Source organism: Trachypithecus francoisi, unplaced genomic scaffold (genome assembly GCF_009764315.1).
Source record: "Trachypithecus francoisi isolate TF-2019V2 unplaced genomic scaffold, Tfra_2.0 Lachesis_group10, whole genome shotgun sequence".
NCBI lineage: Eukaryota > Metazoa > Chordata > Mammalia > Primates > Cercopithecidae > Trachypithecus > Trachypithecus francoisi.
In genome coordinates, this window is record NW_022681455.1 from 44369458 (window position 1) to 44392618 (window position 23161).

The following is a 23161-nucleotide window of genomic DNA, read 5'->3' on the forward strand; positions in this document are numbered from 1 at the left end:
GACTGTCTCAAAAAAAAAAAAGTGTTGTTACTACCACCTCCTTACAAGTTTTATCATGGGGATCAAACAAGGTAACAAGTAAAGAGCTTGGCATCCTTCCTGGTAGTTGATCAATAATGGGTTGTCATCTCCGAACTTCTGACCCATTACTCTCCCATGCCCCCACCTCCCAGGCTGCCACAGATGGATGGGGTATGTTCAAAGAGTGAGAATATTCCCTATCACTCACTGGCAGAATCCCTAACACAGTGTAAACCCTTAGGTCTGAATAAGAAGTCCAACCTGGGCTGGGCGCGGTGGCTCAAGCCTGTAATCCCAGCACTTTGGGAGGCCGAGACGGGCGGATCACGAGGTCAGGAGATTGAGACCATCCTGGCTAACACAGTGAAACCCCGTCTCTACTAAAAAATACAAAGAAAAAAAAACTAGCCGGGCGAGGTGGCGGGCGTCTGTAGTCCCAGCTACTCGGGAGGCTGAGGCAGGAGAATGGCGTGAACCCAGGAGGCGGAGCTTGCAGTGAGCTGAGATCCGGCCACTGCACTCCAGCCTGGTGACAGAGCGAGACTCCGTCTCAAAAAAAAAAAAAAAAAAAAAAAAGAAGTCCAACCTGACTGAAGCGCTCTGTTATATTTCTATCATGTTAAATTCTGTGTTTTTTTCTTATTTTGTTTTCACCAATTTTCTTTCTCTAAACCAACCCCTTTTATTCCATACCTTATTAATAACAATAGCTAATTCCTGGAGCCCGTTATATGCCTTGAACTGTATTAAGAGCTTTTAATCCCCAGAACAACGACACAACTGGATTTTTGGCCCATTTTACAAATGAAGAAACTGAGGCCCAGGGTGACTAAGTAATTTTCCCAGGTTAGAAGCCTGGTCTGTCACATCCTAGAGTCTGTGCTTTTAACCACCAGACTACAGTGCCTGTCCCCTACACCTGCCTCAGAACCTGAAATCACAAACCCAAGGCCTGAGTGGAGGGAAGCTACAAGCAAGAGGAAAGGCAAGCAGGTAGAAATAGGGTATGGCATTTCTCCACAGTGGTAACTGGCTGCCTCCAGCTCCCTGGTGGAAGTGGCTCTTGTTTGCAGATATCTCTGCAAAGTGCGGTGATTAAGAGCATACACTTGAGCCAGGCAGCCTGGGTCCTTATCTGGGTCTACCACAAACTGGCTGTGTGACCTTGAGTAGCTCATATACTCTCTCTGTACCTCAGTGTCCTCCTGGGGTTGTGATGGGGAGCCAATGAGTTACATTTGTAAAGTGCTTAGGACAGTGCTTGACACAAAAGAAGAGTTAAATAAACATTTTTAATACATGTGTTATTTTACTACTTCTTTTTCTGTTTTTTCTTTTTTTTAGACAGGGTCTCTGTCTGTCGCCCAGGATGGAGTGCAGTGGCATGATCTTGGCTCACTGCAGCCTGGAACTCCCTGGGCTCAGGTGATCCTCCCACCTCAGCTTCCAGAGTAGCTGGGCCTACAGACGTGCACCACCATGCCCAGCTAAATTTTGGGGGGGTATCTTTTGTAGAGATAGGGTTTTCCTATGTTTTCCAAGCTGGTCTCGGACTCTTGGGCTCAAGCGATTCTCTCACCACAGCCTTCCAAAGTGCTGGGATTACAGGTGTGAGCCACCATGCCTGGCTTTTTCTTTTTTTTTTCCTGAAGACAAGGTCTTGCTCTGTTGCCCAGTTTGGAGTGCAGTGGCATGATCATGGCTGACTGCAGCCTCCAACTCCTAGGCTCAGGGGATCTTCCCAACTTGGCTTCCAAAAGTGCTGAGATTACAGGGGTGAGCCATCCCACCCTGCCTACTACTACTTTTTTTTTGAGGTGGAGTCTCACTCTGTCACCCAGTGGCATGATCTAGGGTCACTGCAACCTCTGCCTCCTGGTTTCAAGCAATTCTCCTGCCTCAGCCTTCCGAGTAGCTGGGACTACAGGCTCGCGCCACCACACCCGGCTAATTTTTGTATTTTTTTAGTAGAGACGGGGTTTCACCATATTGGCCAGGCTGGTCTCGAACTCCTCACCTTGTGATCTGCACACCTCGGCCTCCCAAAATGCTGGGATTACAGGCGTGAGCCACCGCGCCTGGCCCCTACTACTTTTATGCTCACTTATGGATATATTCTTTGCCTATCCCTCTGAAGTGGGTAGGGGGTAGAGTAAGAATATTCATATCTCTTTGTTACAGATTGGAAGACAGACTCAGGTTTCATAGTAACAGAGCTAGCTTCCATCTTCACCTCCTCCCCTCAGACCACATGGCATTGCTTTGATCCCAAGCCCTAACTTAAATCTTGTCCAGTAACTCCATTGAAAAAGTTTGTATCACGCCTGTAATCTCAGCACTTTGGGAGGCTGAGGCGGGCAGATCATGAGATCAAGAGATTGAGACCATCCTGGCCAACATGGTGAAACCCTGTCTCTACTAAAAATACAAAAATTAGCTGGGCATGGTGGCATGCGCCTGTAGTCCCAGCTACTCGGGAGGCTGAGGCAGGAGAATCCCTTGAACCCAAGAGGCGGAGGTTGCAGTGAGCCAAGATTGCGCCAGTGCGCTCCAGCTTGGTGATAGAGCAAGACTCCGTCTCAAAAAAATACATAACAACCAAAAAGGCATATAAGTTATAGCTCTCCAACCCCCACCATGCACACACTCCTTAATGGTAAAATAAAACCTTAAGTTAGCTAGAAATAAAATCCTCCATCACTCTCTGGACATACTTCTAGCTAAAGCCTCAATATCAGACTAGAGAAACTCTGGGATACAGCTGGTGCGGGCACCTTGTGGAGTGGAAGAACTGCCACCTCCCATCCCCGAGGTATTCTGCCTCAGTGTCTTCCCTCTTCTCAGTTGCTCAGCCCAATGCTGGCTTTGAAAGCAGCTGCCCTTGATGAAACTCAGCCCAGCAACCCCGCCCCCACAATTAAAAGCTTGGAGCAGGCCTGTCAACAGGCAGAGCCGCCAGCCCAGGCTCCACCCCTTACCTGTCCTGTCACCATGCAGCTTGCTTCCCCTGCTGGGTTCCTGCTTCCTCCCTGTAAAATGGGGATAGTGATCTGAGTGCACCCTGCCTTCCTCCCATGCAGGTGGGAGAAGTAATGCAGTTGTGGAGGTGAGAGTGCTTTGTGACCCTAAGGAGGCCGACAGCAGAGGAACATGGTGATTTCAGTTACTAAGCATCTAGCCAGACCCTGTCCACCCTGCTGGGGCCAATTCATATAGAAGCTTCCAAAATGCTCTACCTTTCTTTGGTGTGGATAAGACAGGAGGTGATAGGAATGGTACTCTGGGGCTTATTCTCATTTCGTTCTGATCTAGTGGAGCCTTGGAATTCAGAGAAACAGGCAAGGGGTGGGAATGGAGTGTTGAGATTGCTGGAGTACATTGGAGTTGAGAATTGAGAAAGGGGGACTAGTTAGAGCCCCCCCCAGCCCAAGATACCTATACCTACCTTTAACCTCCCATAGTGCGCCAGGGTTCTGTGCATCTTATGTTTACATACCCGGGCTCCCAGACACACCCATGTTCACACCCCCACTTCGAAGCCAACAACTCCCTTCATTTCCGGGGACTGCCATGCAGTCACCTAGCTCCTCCTGGACACATGTCCACACATCAACACACATTTACCTAGACACACATACCTGGACACACACATTTCCACAGCACCCTCAAGTTCTCTGGCCTGAGAACTTTTAATGAGCATTTATAAAGCTTCCATGGTTTGCCGAGTCCTGTTCTAGGTACATCAGAAAAGCATTGTGGTACCCTAAAAAGCATTCTAGCTTTAAAAAGAAGGTGAGCTAGGTTTGGGTCCTAGGTCCCTCATTTTATTAGCAGTGTGACCTTGGGAAAGTTACCTAACCTCTGAGTCCCTGTGCCCCCACCCTAAAATGTCAGTGACACTCAACTCAGGATCGTTGAGGATTGAATGAAATCACGAATATATTATTCTTGAAACTGAGGGCACTGGACAAATGGTACCTGATACAATTACTAAATTGGTGTATTTTTAAAGGCAGCTTGAACTGGAAAAGGGGGAGGCATGATACACCAGCAGTTACTCCTTTAGTCTTCCTAATCCAGGCTTTGCAGAGACTCCCTGGGACCAAGTAAAACACATAAACAACTCCATCCTCCCCTCTATCTGAGGGCTTCTGCCTCTTGCCCTGTGGTTGAAGTGTTAGGAAGAGGCAGGAGAAACACTCTGATTCCCCCTGGGAGCTAAGGGACCCTGCTCCTGAAGTTGCAGTCACTGTTTCTAGTTTTGTTGTTCTCTTTGTCTGGTTTTCCTTTTCCTTCCCTGAGGACCTTCCCCCACCCCCCGCCCCCAAGGCAGAGCTTCAGTGTTGTCAGCAGAAGGGTCCCCCAGGGACCCCCCAGTAAAATGGGTGGGGCAGTGTTGTACTGCTGAGGCCACACTTCTCCGCCATCCTGGGATTCTCCCCAGGGGCCCACTCTATTCTGTCCCCAAGCACTTTGAGAACCCAGGCACTCAGGCTGGCTGTCCCTTTCCTCCTCCTCCTGGCCACCCCATCCACTCTGAGCATCAACGCAGCTGGCCGTAGCAGGGAACCAGACAGCACCCTGGCTGCCCGGGCAGGCTAAGAGGCCCCCACCCACTCTCCCCTCCTTTGCCAGTGGAAAAGCTCGCCGGAGGGCATAGCTTTCCCAGCCTTCCCTGCTTTAGAGGCAGGAGCATGGCACTGTGGGAGTTGTAGTACTCATAACACTCAGGTGATCCTGTGCAAATAACTGAAGAGAGGAGAACGGCATAGGGAAGAGAAATGAGAATAAGCAGGAGTGGCTGGGGCCAGGGAGGTAACTCGAACGCAGAAGTCCGGCTATTTACTTGACTTCCTACTCTGACCCATCGTCGAACCTAAGCCAGTTATATAGAGGTGATTAACAGAGTTCAAAACCCTAATCAAATGAAATCGTGCCATTTTGCTAATAGGCATAGAAAGAAAAGATCAGGATGAGGCAGCTGGCTCCTGACCCATTTTCCCCTGATGCGGAGACCCCTCATCTTACCCTGAGTCCTCAAGTCTAAGACCCCTCCCTGTCTTCCCAGGCTCAGCTCCGCCCCCTGCCCTAAGACAGAAAGAATGAGAGTGTGGGGGTGGCAGGGGCAGGGGGCATTTAGATAGATGTTAGAAAATCACAGACCCTTTCCTGAAAATGAAACCAGCCTCTTAATGAAACCAGCCTCCCCAGTCCAGGCCTGGCATCTAGACTGAGTTCCCCACACCCAGGGTGGGGTGTCATAGCCAGATTGCCAGTGAAGGCAAATCCATGTGACTCAACTCTCCCCTCCCTAGGCCCTTATCTCCAGAGGCCAGAGCTTCCACCTACCCAGGCAGCCTGGTGATCTGCCCTCACTGCCCCCTCCCCACACCCACCCTACTGGGCCATGAAGGGGATGGAGGCAAACCCAGCTGACTGTTCCACCCTCTGCCCAGGAGGACCATGCGGCAGTAGCAGCCATGCTGCCCTTTCTGCTGGCCACACTGGGCACCACGGCCCTCAACAACAGCAACCCCAAGGACTACTGCTACAGCGCCCGCATCCGCAGCACTGTCCTGCAGGGCCTGCCCTTTGGGGGCGTCCCCACCGTGCTGGCTCTCGACTTCATGTGCTTCCTTGTGAGTGCCTACTGCCACCCCCTACCTTGGCATCCATGCCCTGTACACACCTGGCAAACACCTCCAGCTCTAACCACTCTGCCACCTGCCCCTGGCTTCCCAGGCTTAAGCAGGAGGAGTCTCCATCATCCAGCCCAAGCCTCGACTTTGACCATTCACCCGAGCCAGGGTCATCCCCTTCTAAGACAAGATTTTGGACCCTCTGCTTCTGCCCCCTAGTCCAGCAGGTGGACAGCCTCTGCACTTGCCAACTGCCCCCTCTTCCCTCAGGCACTGCTGTTCTTATTCTCTATCCTCCGGAAGGTGGCCTGGGACTATGGGCGGCTGGCCTTGGTGACAGATGCAGACAGGTAAGGGTCTGGGACCCTCCCTCTAGCTCTCCACACACACACCTTGCTCCACACTCCTTAGGAATAGGAAGGAGCCAGCCCTCTCTCATTCCCCTTTGCTGGGGGGATGAAAAGGGACTAGCCCCAATGTGGGCATGGGGGCCCTCAGTTGGGCCTTGTTCCTCACCTGTCCCCAGGTACTCTTCCCCACCTCTGCTAACCCTGTCTGTTCTCTGTCCCCAGGCTTCGGCGGCAGGAGAGGGACCGAGTGGAACAGGAATAGTATGTGGGGCACCAGCCCCCTCATTCCCACTAAACCAGCTTTCCCTTTTCTTCTCTCACGCTTCTCTTCTCTTCCTGCCAAGTTGCTGGTTTCTTTTTGCAGTTTTCTCCTCTGCAGGCTCATGTTTCGGATTAACGCAGGCGGTGTGCTTTGCAGAGCAGGGGGCTCCCCAGCTTGTCTCTGCCTCAGCTCCCCTTCATCTCTCCCTCTGGCTCCCTGCCTGGGAGAAGTCTCTCCCTGTGAGAAGTCCCTCTCTGTGTGCCCCTGCCTATGTGGCCCTTGTTGGCTGGAGGGGAGGGGTTGTCCTTCAGGAAATCCTCAGCACAATCACGTAGAGACAAGATTGGGTGTCACCAGCAGCTTCTTGTCACCTAACAGCTAGTTCTTCATATTCCAGGGTTCTCTGCTCACCTCTTCTGGAGGCCTGGGAGGGGGACTGCCCAAGGAGCCCCCCAGACTGGGCTTTTTTGTCACTTTGTCATCTCTGTCTATAGGATTGGAGTTGCAGTTGTAACAGCTGTTGGAGTCAGGGAAGCGGGAGGGTAGGGAAAGGAGGGGAGGGGAGGGGGGGAGAGGAGGGGAGGGGAGGAGAGGGTCCCACCCAGGAGACCTTCCAGTCTTCCCAGCCCTTCCAGGTTTTCCTGGTCCATCCTTTCCTCCACCTCCTCATTGCTCTTTGCATAATATTGGCTCTGTTGCCTGTCCCCAGCCCCTGTCAGTCAACTCTGGAACTGCAGGGCCCTCTGGCGTTCTTGCTTCAGCCTCCTTAGGGAGATGATGAAGATTACCTCCTCCCTCAAGGCCCCACTACCCAGCATCAGTGCCCACCTCCGCTCCCACCCTGAGTCACCCTGAAAGGAAGAGGCATATTTGAGGAAAGCCGGGTAGAGGGCAGTCATTCCTCTCTGCTTCAGCCTCTGCGCTTCCTGTGCCTTCTGTGCCTTCTATGGCCCTGGAGCTCTGGAGCACTCAGCCCAGCTCCCCGGGGACTCAGACTCAACAGGCTTTCTGATCTCTTATCTCCCTCACCCTCAGTGTGGCTTCAGCGATGCACGGGGACAGTCATGACCGGTATGAGCGTCTCACCTCTGTATCCAGCTCCGTTGACTTTGACCAAAGGGACAATGTGAGTGCCCTCCCCCAAACTTCTTAGTCCCCCACCCCTCCCCCAGGGCATATGGGCTGAGAAGTCCCTCACTTTCAGTGATGTGGAGTCAGGGATGCTGGTTTGGCCTCCTCCTCAGCAAGGAAAGTGATTCATCCAAGGAACCACAGGATGACCCCCCCAGGCCCAGAACTCCTGACTCCTTCCTGTATGTCACAGCCTCCAAACTAGCACAGCCCTAACATTCGTGAATTCCCAACTTTGCCACAAAGAGTTCTGTGCTCACTTCTGCTGATTAATCCTAAGGCCACCTTTTTTCCGTAGTCATGGTTTTAGAAGTAATAATAAGCCCTTGGCTCATGCCTGTAATCCCAGCACTTTGGGAGGCCGAGGCAGGAGGATCACGAGGTCAGGAGATCGAGAGCATCCTGGCCCACATGGTGAAACCCCGTCTTTACTAAAAATACAAAAAATTAGCCAGGCATGGTGGCTGGCGCCTATAATCCTAGCTACTTGGAAGGCTGAGGCAGGAGAATGGAGTGAACTCAGGAGGCAGAGCTTGCAGTGAGCTGAGATCACCCCACTGCACTCCAGCCTGGGCAACAGGGCGAGACTCCGTCTCAAAACAAACAAACAAAAGAAATAATAAGCCCTCCAGCCCTGCCTAGCAAAACCAACAGAATCCGTCATGTTGCTCAGAGGTTGCAGTTGGGTGACCCCTGGCCGTGTGGGCCAGTTGACCTGCTTGTGGATTGGAGCTGAGTGGCAGTGGTCCCTTTCAAAAAGGCGTATGAATGGCAGTTCATAACAGACTCCAGACCCCCTTTCATATCAGACCTAACACACAGGTGTTACCTGCCTGGCTCTCCGTCATTAATTCCATGAGGGTGAGGAGCTTAGTCAGAACTCTAATCCTCAGACATGGGGTGGCCCTGGTCAGTCCCTCTTGGGCTGCAAGTCCTAGGGGTGGCAGCTCTTCCAGCAGTCCCAGCAGAAGATGGCCTTCAGCTTCCTGAGTTGGACTCACACTGGTAGGTGGCAAAGTTGTCACACCTGCTAGCCAGAGGTGTCCAGATGGTCCCCAGACTCAGGTGATGTTGGCAACAGGTAGCATGGTCCTGAATCATGGCTGAAAGGCACCTTTCTACCCCATCCTGTGTTATGTCTGGACCTTCTCCTGGATGGAGTTAGGGGCAGGGTGCCCTCTGCCCAGCCCTCCCCTGAATATCCCCACTCTCTGCCTTTACAGGCCTAGAGGGTGGAGCGGGGAGATCTCTCTTTTTTTTTTTCAATTTTTCCCTGAGATGGAGTGTTGCTCTGTCACCCAGGCTGGAGTGCAGTGGTGTGATCTCGGCTCACTGCAACCTCCACCTCCTGGGTTCAAACAATTCTCCAGCCTCAGCCTCCCAAGTAACTGGGATTACAAGCGCGCATCATCACACCCGGCTAATTTTTGTATTTTTAGTAGAGATGGGGGGTGTCACCATGTTGGCCAGGCTGATCTTGAACTCCTGACCTCAGGTGATCCGCCCACCTTGGCCTCCCAAAGTGCTGGGATTACAGGTGTGAGCCACCACACCTGACCGGAGGTGGGGAGATATCTTGTAGCTCACAGTGACCCTGGGCTTTAGTCCCTCCAGGGTAGACTAGAGGATTAATAGCTGGAATTCAGGCAGCAAGGCCCCCCTCTCTGCTTTTGGCAGCCATGTTGCAAACTCTTATTAGCTGGAGGTCTGGAGGCCCTGCTAACCTTAGAACCCCAAGCCCCACCCATCCCACCCTGGCCCACACAGCCACAGGGTATTTGCAGAAATCTGTAGATCTGGACATGAGGATTCACAGATAACCCTGTTTAGTGTTGGTCTTTTTTCTTTGAGGGCTGAGACCTTCCCTCTCTCCCTTTTTGGGGATAAGCTAGTTCCTAGGATATAAAGATTTTTTTTAGCGAGGGGTGTGGAAGCTGTTCCTGGAGGTAATTATGAGAATGGGTGGGACTTGAGGGAGAAGAGAGGTTCGGGTTGGTGGGCTGGGGACTCCCGCTGACAGCCCTCTGTTCCCCCAGGGTTTCTGTTCCTGGCTGACAGCCATCTTCAGGATAAAGTAAGTGGACCATCTTCAAGCTCTAAAGAAAGAGAGAAACTTCAGAACCTGGCATCTCCCTACAAAATTGAGAAGCCAGCAGTTTTCAGGGCCTTAGCACTCCTTGCCAGCCCAGCACCCTCCTCCCTGCTCTGGAAGGCCAAGCCCTGGGGACCTGAGCCTCTGCTGTTCCCTGAACACTCGCTTGACCCCACAATCTCCTCTGTGACCCCCCTGCCTGGAGGGCCCGCTCTTCCCTCTTCTCTCCCTGCCCCGCCCCACCTAGAGAGAAGGGGTGGAGCCCCTGCCTCAGCCTCTGTGCAGCCAGCGGGTGGGGGCAGCAGTAGGCTGGGAGCAGCCAGCCAGCGGCAGGCAGAGCCTGTGTCCAGCAGGCAGAACTCAGGAGATCCAGCCAGAGTCCAGCAGGCAGGCAGTGAGCACTGAGAAAGGCAGGAAGCCGGGACAGGTCAGCACTGCTGCCACCCACTCCCCCAAGCCTCCTGCATGGGTACCTCACTTCACTACACCAGGCTCAGCCACACCCATGAGGTGCTGCTGCCCCTCCTCCCATCCTTCCTTCACTTCTGCCTCTTTTACCACTCCTCCTCCTGCTGGTCCTCCTCCTTTCTCCTCTTCCTCCCTCCACAGATATTTCTCTTTTTTCTTCCCTTTTCTCTGCATTCCTCATTTTTCTTCTTCCCCTTCCTCTCTCTGCAGTTTCTTTTTTCTTTTACCTCTTTCTTTCCTTCTAGCCCTCTGCCTTAATCCCTCCCCTTCTCCGTGCATTTCTCTTTTTTCTCCCTCCCCCTCTCTTCTGCCTTGCTCCCCTCTCCCCTCACAGAAAATAGGGGACCAAGAAGTCCCATTTCAGCCCTGTACTGCTGCCAGATCAGCTGGAGCTGGGGTGGGGGTGGGTCAGGGCAGGTAAGTTGCAGCCCTTTTCTTGCCCTGGTCCTAACCTAATTCCTCTGTCTACCCCGTACGGCTGCAGGGATGATGAGATCCGGGACAAATGTGGGGGCGACGCCGTGCACTACCTGTCCTTTCAGCGGCACATCATCGGGCTGCTGGTGGTTGTGGGCGTCCTCTCCGTAGGCATCGTGCTGCCTGTCAACTTCTCAGGGGACCTGCTGGGTCAGTGAGGGCCAGGACGGCTAGGGTGGAGAGAGGATGGGGCTGGAGGGGATGTGCCCTGACCCCACCATCATCCTCTCCCTCTTCCCACCCCCTAGAGAACAATGCCTACAGCTTTGGGAGAACCACCATTGCCAACTTGAAATCAGGGTAAGATGTGAAGCTGGTCGGCCAGGCCAAGGTCTACGACCAGAGTCTGGGCCATGATGTGGGACAGAGAGGAAAGGCAGCTGCATTGATGGGAGCAAAGGTTACAGGGATGGCTGAGGGTCCCTGAGGGCTTGGGTTGGAGACAGAAGAGGGGGATGCCTGCTGAGGATCCCCCAAGGATGACCAGATACAGAAGAGGAGGGTGAAATCTCAGGAACCAGGGAGGGCCAACTGGGGCAGTTGGAGACCCTGTAACCAGTGGGTAGGGCGTAGAGAGGTGGCCTATCAGGGACATTTTCATTGGAATGGGAGAATCTTGGGGTCTAGGGGATGTGGGATGTGGGCCTGCCTTGTGAGGAGTCAGTGCCAGAAGGCTGGTGGCAGTAGAGGGCCCTGTCTGTATCAAGGGTTTAACACTGACAGGCTGAGGCATCTCATCTGAGTGTGTCCTAGCCCGAGTGGCTCCTGTGTATCCTCTCTGCTCCTCCCAGGAACAACCTGCTATGGCTGCACACCTCCTTCGCCTTCCTGTATCTGCTGCTCACCGTCTACAGCATGCGTAGACACACCTCCAAGATGCGCTACAAGGAGGACGATCTGGTGCGTGGAGCAGAGCCCAGGTCCTGCCCCGGCCCCAGCCTCTTCCCTTCCCTTCCCTGCAGGCCTCTCTTGTCTCAGCCCTGAGAGGTGTCAGCTGGGTTTGAATGCTGGCTCAGGAGCTCCCATCCTGCAAGTTACATAACCTCCCAAGCCATGATTTTCTCATCTGTAAAATGGGATAACAATAGTACCTCCCCCAAGGTTGTGGGGAATACGCGGAAACAGCCGTGCTGTGCCCAGCACTTGGGGAAGTAGCTGTGGCTGACATTAGGATAGTAATATTCCTTCCCCTTCTACATGCACTTATCAAGCCAGAACCGGACACCTACTCTATGCCAACCACTGTACTGGGTCCTCGGAGTCTAAGGAGCTGAAAGTAGTACCCCCTTCATCTGCCTCTATAACCCCTCAACAGCATAGGGTGGTGTGGCTCTTTCGTTAGGCTCACTGTCTGATTTCTGTTAGAAACACTCCCCTGCTTTCCCTGGGACCTGGTTTATCCATAACTAAGGCCTCCTCTCACCCCATCTGCTCCCCTCTGCTCACCTACTTCTCTACCCCCTCAAAACAAAACCTCCTTCTCTAGTGCCCCCCACCCCCCACATCCTCTGGCTCCGCTGGGGTCAGGCCTCAGAAGGCAAACCCACTCCCCTGTCACCCAGGTGAAGCGGACCCTCTTCATCAATGGAATCTCCAAATATGCAGAGTCAGAAAAGATCAAGAAGCATTTTGAGTGAGTAAGCTACACTTCCCCCTAGACTCAAGCCCTGCTGCAGAGCCTTCTCTGCCTTTGAACTCCAAGAACATCCTTATACGCTAACCTGGAGCTCTCCCATGAGTGGGATAGAGATTAGATCCAGGAAGAAATGTCCGATTCCAGGGTGGTTTAGCACTTGGGCTGGGTGATAGGCCCCTTTAAAACAGGAAAACGAGGACAAAAACTTGAAGAGCGAGTCACTCAAACCCCCTACCCGCAAACCTCCTCCTGGCTCAGACTGGGTCATAAGTCGTTGACCCAGGGTCCATTGGAGTACATACCTTCTTTAAAATTAAAAGCAGCGTTCTGGAGTTTGTGTGCAGATATGACAGGGAGAAGCTCCTTGGTTTTCAGTGGATTCCAAGGAGTCCAGGATAATTTGAACTGTGTATTCTCTGAGACTTTTTCAGCTCTGGAATTATGTCTTGGGGTGGGTAGAGCAGACCTCCTGGACTGTCCGGTGGCCAGAAACTAGAGAAAAGGGAGGTGATGTAATGAATCAAAGTGGGAACTCACCTGGTCACCCCATGGCTACGGATGCATCTTGGGGCGCAGCTCATAGGGTGGGGAATGAGAGTAAAGGGCCCCTCCATGGGGGTGTGTAGGGACAGTCTCTATACCACAGGATTAGGGCTCCTCTCACATATGCATCTGTTCACTCAGCAAACTTTCTCAAGTGCTCTTAGTCATAAGTTACCATAGTGGGCTTTGGGACTGTAAAAAATGAATAAGGCCAGGCATGATAGCTCATGCCTGTAATCCCAGCACTTTGGGAGACCAAGGTGGGCAGATCACTTGAGGCCAGGAGTTCAAGACCAGCCTGGGCAACATAGTGATACCCCATGTCTTAAAAACAATAATAAAAGATCACTGAGGGCCGGGAGTTTGAGACCAGCCTGGCCAATATGGCAAAACCCTGTCTCTACTGAAAATACAAAAATTAGCCAGGCGTGGTGGCGTGCACCAGTAGTCCCAGCTACTCGGGAGGCTGAGGCAGAAGAATCACTTGAACCTGGGAGGCAGAGGTTGCAGTGAGCTGAGATTGTGCCACTGCACTCCAGCCTGGGCGACAGAGTGAGACTCTGTCTCAAACAAAGAAAAACTATTGAGTTCTCAGGGGGTTCATAGTATGGTGATCGGCTTTAGGAGCTAATCCAGGGTCTGATCAGAGATTGCTCTGAGGTCAGTCTGTGGTCAGAATCGGGAGCTGGCCAGTGGTCATGATAAGGGACATTGGTCTGGATCATGACCCAGACTGAGGTTGAGGTTTGGGCTCAGTCTAGCGTCAAAATCAGGGTTTAGGCCAGGTGTGGTGGCTCACACCTGTAATCCCCTTGAGAAGATTGCTTGAGCCCAGGAGTTCAAGACCAGCCTGGACAACATGTTGAAACCCCATCTCTACAGAAAAATATAAAAATTAGCCAGACATGGTAGCATGCACCAATAGTCCCAACTACTCAGGCGACTGAGGTGGGAGGATGGCTTGAGCCCAAGAGGCTGATGCTGTAGTGAACTGTGATTGTGCCACTGTACTGCAGCCTGGGTAATAGGGCAAGACCCTGTCTCAAAAAAGAAAGAAAGTAAAGAATCAAGGTTGAATCCGAGGCCCAGATCTGTCAGTTGGCCAGAATCAGAGTTCACTCACTGTCCTGAGTCAGGCCTGTGTGTGATCCAATCAGAGATCGTGTTTGGACAGGATTGAGAGTGAACATCTATCTGGTCAGGGTCAGATTCCAGAGCCTGTGTTAGAAGATTAAGGACTGGTTTGTGATCAGCATTAGTAGATGGATACTCTTTCACACTACATGCAATTATTGACAACCTTCTATGTGCCAGGCACAAATAAATTAGAAATAAGCCCAGTCCTTATACAGGCTATAAAACAGCAGTCAAAATTAGATCATTCTTGTCAGTATGAGAAAACTGTTTGGGGTCCTGTCTGAGGTTCAAGGTGTCATCAGCATTACAGGGCACTCTGGGTCAGGATTAAGGACAGTGTGTACTCAGAATTAAGTGACATCTTTTTTTTTTTTTTCTCATACCATCTTTGGTAACAATGAATTAGGTGACATCTTAATATTACCATCCAGTTGGAATCAGTTATCAGTTTGTATTGAAATCTGGTGTTGGGTTTTTTTCTTGTTGTTGTTGTTGTTGTTGTTTTGATACAAATATCTAGTGAGCACCTACCATGTGACTGCATGGGGAGGAGCTGGGGGTATAGCAGTTAACAACAGAAGGCCTGCCTTCATTTGCTTACATTTTGGTGGGGAGGGGTGGACAGGGAACAGATGAACTAGTAATAGAGACTGTGTCAAGAAGGGGTAGGTGCTAAGAAAACCACAGCAGGGAAGTGGGCAGGGTAAGAGGGGTTGGGAAGGGTTGCTATTTCTGATGGGGTGGACAGGGCGGGACTCTGACAGGGTGGCATTTGAACAGAGACCTGAGTGAACCCTCCTAGTCAACCGTCTATTCATTCAGCCCACATTTATTGTACACCTACTATGTGCTTCATGCCTGGGAGACAGAGTAGAACCAAACCTGATCAGTACCCTTGGGAAGCTCAAGATCCTAGTTGTGTTTCAGGGGTGGGTCTGTAGTTTTGTTTAGGAGAGGTCAGCCTATAAGCAGGGCTAAGGGAGACTGTAGTCCTAACTGGAGTTTTTTGGATCACTGAGATGAGCATTATGGAGTAGCCATTTCATTGATCTGCTCATTTACCACATGTGTATTGAACACCTACTATATACAAGCTGTTGGGACAGGGCTGGGTATATGGTGAGTAAGAGACAGCCCTTGAGCTCATTGTCAGGATTAGGCAGGGCTTGCGGTCCAAGTCTGTGGTCTGTCTGGATTGAAGGACTGTCTCAGCACAATTAGGGAGTATCTTGTGTGCAAATCAAGGGGCCTGTGTGGTTGGATTTAGAGGATTAGAGATTAGTCTAGTGAGAATGAGAGCAGACCCTTCCAAAGGGGAAACCTAAAATGGTTTGAGGAACAATATCAGAGGAAAGATCTTTAGCCTCCTGGGAAGTCCATTTCAAGGACCCTATCCCAGATTTAAGTTTCTAAATTCTCATGGGTTTATGAGGTCTGTGTTAATACTTTAGAACAGTAACTCATGCATTCAATACTTGGTGGTCCTTCATTAAAAAAAAATTTTTTTTGAGGCCGAGTCTCACTCTGTCTCCCTGGCTGGAGTGCTGCAATACAGGGGTGTGGTCACAGCTCACTGCAGCCTTGACCTCCTGGGCTAAATCGATCCTCCTGCCTCAGACTCCTGAGTAGCTGGGACTATAGGCACTCTCCACCACACCTGGCTAAATTTTTTCTTTCTTTCTTTAGGGATGGGGTCTCATTCTGTTGCCTAGGCTGGTCATGAACTCCTGGCCTCAAGCAGTCCTCCTGTCTCGGCCTCTCAAAGTGTTGGGATTGCAGGCATGAGCCACTGTGTTCAACCTAGAAATTGTAATAAAATATAAAAAGATGGGAACTCAGTCTAGATTAAGGATTAGGATCAAAGAACACTGCGTGATCAGATTTAAAAACAAACTACTGGCCAGGCACGGTGGCTCACACCTGTAATCCCAACACTCTGGGGGGCCGAGGCGGGTGAATCACAAGGTCAGGAATTCAAGACCAGCCTGGCCAAGATGGTGAAGCCCCATCTCTACTAAAAACATAAAAATTAGGCAGGCATGGTGGCACATGCCTATAATCCCAACTACTGAGGAGGCTGAGATAGGAGAATCACTTGAACCCAGGAGGTGGAGGTTACAGTGAGCTGAGATTGTACCACTGCATTCCAGCCTGGGCGACAGAGCAAGACTCCACATCAAAAAAAAAAAAAAAAAAGTCTATTAGGCTGGGTGTGGTGGCTCATGCCTGTAATCCCAGCACTTGGGAGACAAGGGCGGGCCAATCACCTGAGGTTAGGAGTTTGAGACCAGCCTAGCCAACATGGTGAAATCCCATCTCTACTAAAAATACAAAAAAAAAAAAAAAAAAATTAGCTGGGTATAACCTGTAGTCCCAGCTACTCAGAAAGCTGAAGCACGAGAATTGCTTGAACCCGGGAAGCGACGGTTGCAGTGAGCCAAGATCACATCACTGCATCTTAGCCTGGGTGACAGAGTGAGACTCTGTCTCAAAAAGAAAAAGAAAAAAAAAGTAACTATTCCCACCAGCCATGGTGGCTCACTAGTGTAATGCCAGCACTTTGGGAAGCTGAGGCAAGGAGGATCACTTGAACCCAAGAGTTCAAGACCAGCCTGGGCAATACAACGAGACCCCATCTCAAAATATTTCAAACAAACAAAAAAAAAATGAACTATTCCTTCACTCAGCAAGCATTCTTCAAGCCCTGCCCAGTACCAGGTACCAGTGAGTCAGTGACAGTTTCTCTCTGGTCAGTCTTAAGTCAAGGTAGGGATGAATCTGGGGTCAGGGTTAGGAGGTCAGTCTTGGGTCTGGGTAACAAGTCTAGGGTCAGTCTTTGGCCAGGGTGGGCTTAAGATTCAGTCTTTGGCCACTGTTAGAGGTCACCCTCACCCTGGTCAGGGGTCAGGATCAATCTCTTGTCTATCTTGGGCCAAAGTTAGAAATCATTTTGTAGACTGGGTTATGGGTTGGTTGAGGTCAATCTGTGGTCAAGGCTAACTGCTGGGCTGTGACCAGGTCTTCTGGGAATGGAGTTAAGGAAGTATATAGCCTATGACTAGACGCAGTTTCTCTCAACCTAAAGGTCACAGCCCTGGACAAGAATCAGACCATAGCCCAGGCTTTCCCAGCTGCATGCAGCGTGTCCCTACACATCCTGGTTCGTCAGCCCAGCCTGCACTCACACAGTGCTCAGGCCTTCTGCTCCCGCTTCCCCACTCAGATAAGCATGAGGAGGAACTGCAAAGCTTTATTCTTGGGTAACTCTCAGTTTTGTAGACTAAGAAAAAGGCAGCTTGAATTGGAGCTGTGGGTTTTTTTGTCTTTTTTTTTTTTTTTTTTTTTTTGAGACAGTCTCGCTCTGTCACCCAGGCTGGAGTGCAGTGGTGTGAACTTGGCTTACTGCAGCCTTCGCCTCCCGGGTTCAAGCAATTCTCCTGCCTCAGCCTCCTGAGTAGCTGGGACTACGGGCATGTGCCACCACGCCCGGCTAATTTTTGTATTTTTAGTAGAGACAGGGTTTCACCATGTTGGCCAGGCTGGTTTCAAACTCCTGACCTCAGGTGATCCTCCCACCTCGGCCCCTCAAAGTGCTGGGATTACAGACGTGAGCCACCATGTCCAGCCGGAGATGTGTTTCTTGAAGGTGATGGGGTCTTGGATGAAAGTCAGGGGCAGGTGGGTGGGGTCCCTGCACAAGATGATACATGGACTGTGTTTCAGGGAAGCCTATCCCAACTGTACAGTTCTCGAAGCCCGCCCGTGTTACAACGTGGCTCGCCTCATGTTCCTCGATGCAGAGAGGTAAGGGACTACGGGCGGGGAAGGGTAACACCAAGGGCCCCCTGCCATTGTGAAGGACATATTGGCTACCACACAGGCTCCCCTGCTAGATTTTTTCCTAGGGCATTTGATTTTAATTCAACTCTTTGGAAGGCCTGTTAATTCAGCTCTGGAAAGACCAAGGCCTGGAGGTTAGAGTTTGTTGTGAGGGGAAGGGGGCCCATGGTCCCCACTGCATCTGAGGACATGCCCTTCTTTGGCTACAGTATGAGAAATTTAGGTCAGCCTGCAGGAAGAACTTCTGGCCCTCTAGGGATGGGTGGGGAGACCTTAGGGTGTGGCCACATCTGAAGCATGTATCCTAAACAAATTCAAGAACAAGACAGCTCCTGTCCTTGGGGCGTGAGCTAGATGACCCCCAAGCTGAGCCAGCCCCAGCCCCAGATGTAGGTGACCAGACATCTGGGTCCCACAGGAAGAAGGCTGAGCGGGGAAAGCTGTACTTCACAAACCTCCAGAGCAAGGAGAACGTGCCCACCATGATCAACCCCAAGCCCTGCGGCCACCTCTGCTGCTGTGTGGTGCGAGGCTGTGAGCAGGTATGACGCAGGCTGGCTGTTGAGTCTGGGGAGGGGTTGGACTGGTCCTGGGGAGGCAAGGCTGGGGCCCTGCCCTCAGTGAGTCCCCAACTGTCCCTGGAATCCTTGAAGCCTCAGTTCCCACTGTTGGGTTTGTCTGATGTCCCTAGAGCGACCAGGTTTTCAAACCTCAAATTAGAAGATGTCAGCCAAAAGGGCGATGTTGTGCTGTACCCACTGACTCTGGGGACTTGAGCAAGTTGCTTGCTGCTCAGTGCCTCAGTTTCTTCATGGGGTTAATGTACCCACTTTATGAGAGTGTTGTGAGGGTAAAGTGAGTAATACATATAAAAAAGCTTAGAGGTGCTGGGTGCAGTGGCACATGCCTGTAATCCCAGCACTGTGTGAGGCTGAGGTGGGTGGATCACTCGAGCCAGGAGTTGAGACCAGCCTAGGCAACATGGCAAAACCTGATCTCTACAAAAAATACAAAAATTAGCCAGGCATGGTGCTGCACACATGTAGTCCCAGCTACTTGGGAGGCTGAGGTGGGAGGGTCACTTTAGCCTGGGAGGTTGAGGCTCCAGTGAGCTGAGATCCTACCACTACACTCACACCTGGGCATCAGAGCGAGACCCTGTTTCAAAAAAAAAAAAAATGCTTAGTGGAGCAGTGCCTGGCTTATAGAGAGCCCCGAGTCAGTGTGGGCTGGATGCTGCAGGCCCCAGCCTGGCTTTCCAACTAGAGGCCCTGGCCCTAACCCTCCCACAAAGGTGGAGGCCATTGAGTACTACACAAAGCTGGAGCAGAAGCTGAAGGAAGACTACAAGCGGGAGAAGGAGAAGGTGAATGAGAAGCCTCTTGGCATGGCCTTTGTCACCTTCCACAATGAGACCATCACCGCCATGTGAGTCCCCAGCTTGGCCCTCGGCCCTGAGCAGCCCGCCAGGGCTCCCTGACCCCTGTGCTCATGGCCTTCTGCCACCAGTGTGGCCTCCGGGTGGGCCTGTGGTTACCAGTGCCCATCTTTCTAGCATCCTGAAGGACTTCAACGTGTGTAAATGCCAGGGCTGCACCTGCCGTGGGGAGCCACGCCCCTCATCCTGCAGCGAGTCCCTGCACATCTCCAACTGGACCGTGTCCTACGCCCCGGACCCCCAGAACATCTACTGGTGAGCAAACAGGTGGCAGGGCAGGCTTTCCAAGGCCTGGGGTGGGCCCAGTAGGTAGGGGGAGGAGAGGGAGTGTCTTGGTGTCACTGGGGGCCATTCCTGCCCTTGGTCCCTGGAGTGACTGCCCCCCACCTTTCCAGGGAGCACCTCTCCATCCGAGGCTTCATCTGGTGGCTGCGCTGCCTGGTCATCAATGTCGTCCTCTTCATCCTCCTCTTCTTCCTCACCACTCCAGCCATCATCATCACCACCATGGACAAGTTCAACGTCACCAAGCCTGTGGAGTACCTCAATGTGAGGCCCCATGCCCCTTTCACTTTCCATGCTGGGTCACAACACACAGATACCAGGCCCTGAACCCTCTTCCCCCAGCCCAGCCCGTTCTGCTTCTTCCAGCCCCCTGCCACCAGCCAGCTCCCAAAAACCCGTGTGTACTTCCCTTCGGCTCCCTGCCACCTTCCCCCTCAGAGAGGTCACCCTTAGGTTTGCAACACCTGGAGAAACACCCAGGGAAGAGAGAGAGCCTGCGTTTAGTCCTGATCTCAAAAGAAGTCCCCTTCCCTCACCCCTTAGCCTTTCTAACTGAAAAAATGGAAGGGTTCCACTAGATCAGTGGCTTTTAGACTTAGATTCTGATCTCTTTATCAGCGTGAAACCGAATGTGGAAAAGCAGGGCTGCTCCGATGACAGTAGGGTGGCATGCACGTCTGCCTAGCCTCCCCTCACCCCTCCTGCCACGCACAGAGCATACCTCTTTAGAACCTCAGAGTTTGAAGAAGGACAGTTTGCAAATCACAAGCAGTGATAATAGCGTAATAGATAAGACCCAGACTGCATGGATTCAAATCCCTACCTCATGGCTTGCTAGCTAGGGAAGCTATTGAATTTTTTTTTGCCTCAGTTTACTCATCTGTCAAATGGGGTAACAGCATTACTGTGAGGATTAAAACATGGAAAGTACATCAGCAGTGCTTAGCACATAGTAGGTGTTCAGCAAATGCTGACTCTCAGTATTATTCACCCTGGGGTTATACATATGGCCCTGGCCCCCACCGTCACCCCAGACCTCCAGATGTTCTGGAATTCCAACATGGGAGCCTTGAGAGTTGTGAGGCCCAGGGCCCAGCTGGGGAGGAGGCACATAAGCAAAGCCACCTGGGTCCCCTAGACTGCCCTGCCTGACACCCCGCTGTGTCCTGCTGCAGAACCCCATCATCACCCAGTTCTTCCCCACCCTGCTGCTGTGGTGCTTCTCGGCCCTGCTTCCCACCATCGTCTACTACTCAGCCTTCTTTGAAGCCCACTGGACACGGTAAGGTGCCTCTACTCACACCACACCTCGCTGTGGCCTGCCCTCAATGACCCGTCCTCACAGGGCAGCACTTTGCCCTCCTGGCAGTCGCACAGCTGGCAGGGAAGGGGTAGTGCCCAGCACCCTCACCTTGGGTGGCCCACTCTTCCTGGGGGATACTCCTTGGACATTGTCATTGTTGAGGGACCAGGTCTGGGGCCTGGGCTCCCTTGACCTGTACCGTTCCCTGCTCCCCTCCCTCCAGCTCTGGGGAGAACAGGACCACCATGCACAAGTGCTACACTTTCCTCATCTTCATGGTGCTGCTCCTGCCCTCGCTGGGACTGAGCAGGTGAGTTGAGGAGGATGGGAGAGGAGCCAGGGTAGGGGGATTGCAGGACAGGGAGAGGAGAGCAGTTCAGGCTCCCTACCTCCCTTACAAGGCAAGGGGCCCGAGATGGGAAGCCTGGCCACCCCCAGGCTTCCTGAGCTACCCACCCCATGTCCAGGAGTCTCCCCAGTGGCTCACAGAGGAGGGACTCCCCCTCCCCTGGTGTTCTGCACCACTCCAGCCCCCACCCCGTCTCTCCTCTGCTTCCCTCCAGCCTGGACCTCTTCTTCCGCTGGCTCTTTGATAAGAAATTCTTGGCGGAGGCAGCTATTCGGTTTGAGTGAGTGACTGGGGCCCCTGGGGAAAGAGACCAGGCGGCAGGGATGGGTATGCTTGAGAGACATTGCCAGCCCCATGGGGGGGTGCAACAAAGCTTCCAACCCCTGGAGGGGGAAGAAGAGAGAGGATCTGGCGGGGTTACCCCAGAGGTTACCCACAAGGTGTCTCGGGTGTGTATACATGGTACAAGTCCCTGGGGTCTGTGTTGGTGTTCACTCTCTGGTAACTGTCTGGATGCTAAGATCACCCTCAAGGTAGATTTGGGGTCCACATTCTGGTAGTTTCTGTGGGGGTATCTTGTACCCATATTCTGGGACTAACATTGGGCGTCTCTGGAGTTCCACTTCGGAGGTTTGGGGAGCCATCTCTAGTGAGATCTTGGTCATACTTAGGGAGTGACTTGGAGGCTACTAGGGGCATCCCTGAAGGTCTCTAGAGCCCATATTTTTGGGTATCTGTGGAAGGCTGTTGGCCTTATAACTCTGGGGGTGTCTGTGGCAGGGGTGCTAAAGGACTTACACTTCGGGGTGTTTAGTGGTACAAGTTCTGGGAACACCTCTAACATTTCAGGCTTTTATTCAGAGGGGTGCCTATGGAGTTCTGTATGGGCGTCTTCTCTTGGAATCATGTGAGGATATATTGGGGGTCATGCATCATGGCTGCGGGCACAGACTCTAGGGGTTTTGCTCTAGGCCATCTGTGGTGATCTTTGACTCACACTTGGGGCATCTCAGGCACTGACAAAGGTTCCTGGGTTCCCCCAGAGATGTCGGGGGAAGGGTCTCAAAGCTTGTTTGTGGAGGTATCTGAGGTTCATGTCACACTCTGGGGGTAACTGGAGTTATGGTCATAGTGGGGGAATCTTCTGGGTGTTCCTGGGGCTCAGTCTTTGGGTTGAGGGTCTCACTGGGTTGTCTTTGGGGATCCTGGACAGTTCTCTCCTGAATGATCTGGTAGCCTTAGGTGGTCTTGAGCACTCTCTCCATGGCTCTTTATGAGGCACAAGTTCTTGGAGCTGTCTGTTGCCACTCTGTCTCTGGGGGGAACGGGGCACAGGTGCTTGGGGGGCTAAGCTGGGGGTGTCCACATGGAAGAAGCATGTTGGTGGTGGAGGCGTGGGGTGCTGTAGTTCTGGCAGTGGGCGGGCCGCCACCGGGTCACCCCAAGGGTGCAGTGCTGGAGCACCTGGTGCCCGCAGGTGTGTGTTCCTGCCCGACAACGGCGCCTTCTTCGTGAACTACGTCATTGCCTCAGCCTTTATCGGCAACGCCATGGACCTGCTGCGCATCCCAGGCCTGCTCATGTACATGATCCGGCTCTGCCTGGCGCGCTCGGCCGCCGAGAGGCGCAACGTGAAGCGGGTACGGCCGCCTGGGGCAGCAGCGGCCCGCACAGCGCCCCCTGGTGGCCCAACAAGAAACAGTAGTCATCGCGCTAGGGTTGAGGGGCACAGGAGGGCTGAGACGTGGGGAGTCCAGTTGACTCACGGTGGCTCCGGGCCATCCCCTTCCCATATCTGGGGCGTTCGTATTCCGCCATGGGTGGACATAGGTAACCCTGAAGGCCCCTGCCAGTTCTGACAGTAGCATTCTGTGATGGGAGTTGGGGAGATCTGGGTCCCTAGCACTAGGGTCCCTCTGTCTTAATAAGAGGGCTCTGGGCATTCCACTCCTAAGTCCACCCAACTCTTGCCCCCTACCTGCCAGGCCCCGACCCCTTGAAGGCCCCTCTCCATGCCCCATCACTGCAACCGCTGTGACCCTCCTCTCAGCCATAGCCCCTCTCTCCATCTGCTCTGCCCTACCCGACCCTAGACATTAGGTCCTGTTCCCCATGGCTTCTTTTCTGGCCTCAGAGGTCCTGGCTCCCTTCCCTGTCCCTCCTTCCCTGCCCCTCTACTCAGTCCCTGCC

At 52.5% G+C, this 23161-nt stretch overlaps 1 protein-coding gene across 5 annotated transcripts in view; it reads left to right on the forward strand.

The window, feature by feature from the left end:
- TMEM63B (transmembrane protein 63B) overlaps positions 1 to 23161 on the forward strand; it is a 28666-nt gene that overhangs the window by 2503 nt on the left and 3002 nt on the right. For 3 of the 5 annotated variants that reach the window (XM_033217302.1, XM_033217305.1, XM_033217301.1), the window contains exons 2-19: positions 5478 to 5660; positions 5931 to 6010; positions 6233 to 6271; positions 7308 to 7398; positions 9440 to 9477; positions 10448 to 10590; positions 10689 to 10740; positions 11232 to 11340; positions 12003 to 12073; positions 17480 to 17560; positions 18015 to 18138; positions 18891 to 19024; positions 19152 to 19289; positions 19430 to 19583; positions 20495 to 20601; positions 20846 to 20932; positions 21186 to 21251; positions 22449 to 22611. In XM_033217302.1, the coding sequence (XP_033073193.1) occupies positions 5502 to 5660; positions 5931 to 6010; positions 6233 to 6271; positions 7308 to 7398; positions 9440 to 9477; positions 10448 to 10590; positions 10689 to 10740; positions 11232 to 11340; positions 12003 to 12073; positions 17480 to 17560; positions 18015 to 18138; positions 18891 to 19024; positions 19152 to 19289; positions 19430 to 19583; positions 20495 to 20601; positions 20846 to 20932; positions 21186 to 21251; positions 22449 to 22611 (1836 nt within the window). In that variant the 5' untranslated portion in view covers positions 5478 to 5501. The remainder of the gene's footprint in view (positions 1 to 5477; positions 5661 to 5930; positions 6011 to 6232; positions 6272 to 7307; positions 7399 to 9439; positions 9478 to 10447; positions 10591 to 10688; positions 10741 to 11231; positions 11341 to 12002; positions 12074 to 17479; positions 17561 to 18014; positions 18139 to 18890; positions 19025 to 19151; positions 19290 to 19429; positions 19584 to 20494; positions 20602 to 20845; positions 20933 to 21185; positions 21252 to 22448; positions 22612 to 23161) is intronic. The other 2 variants (XM_033217304.1, XM_033217303.1) reach the window with 1 other exon arrangement.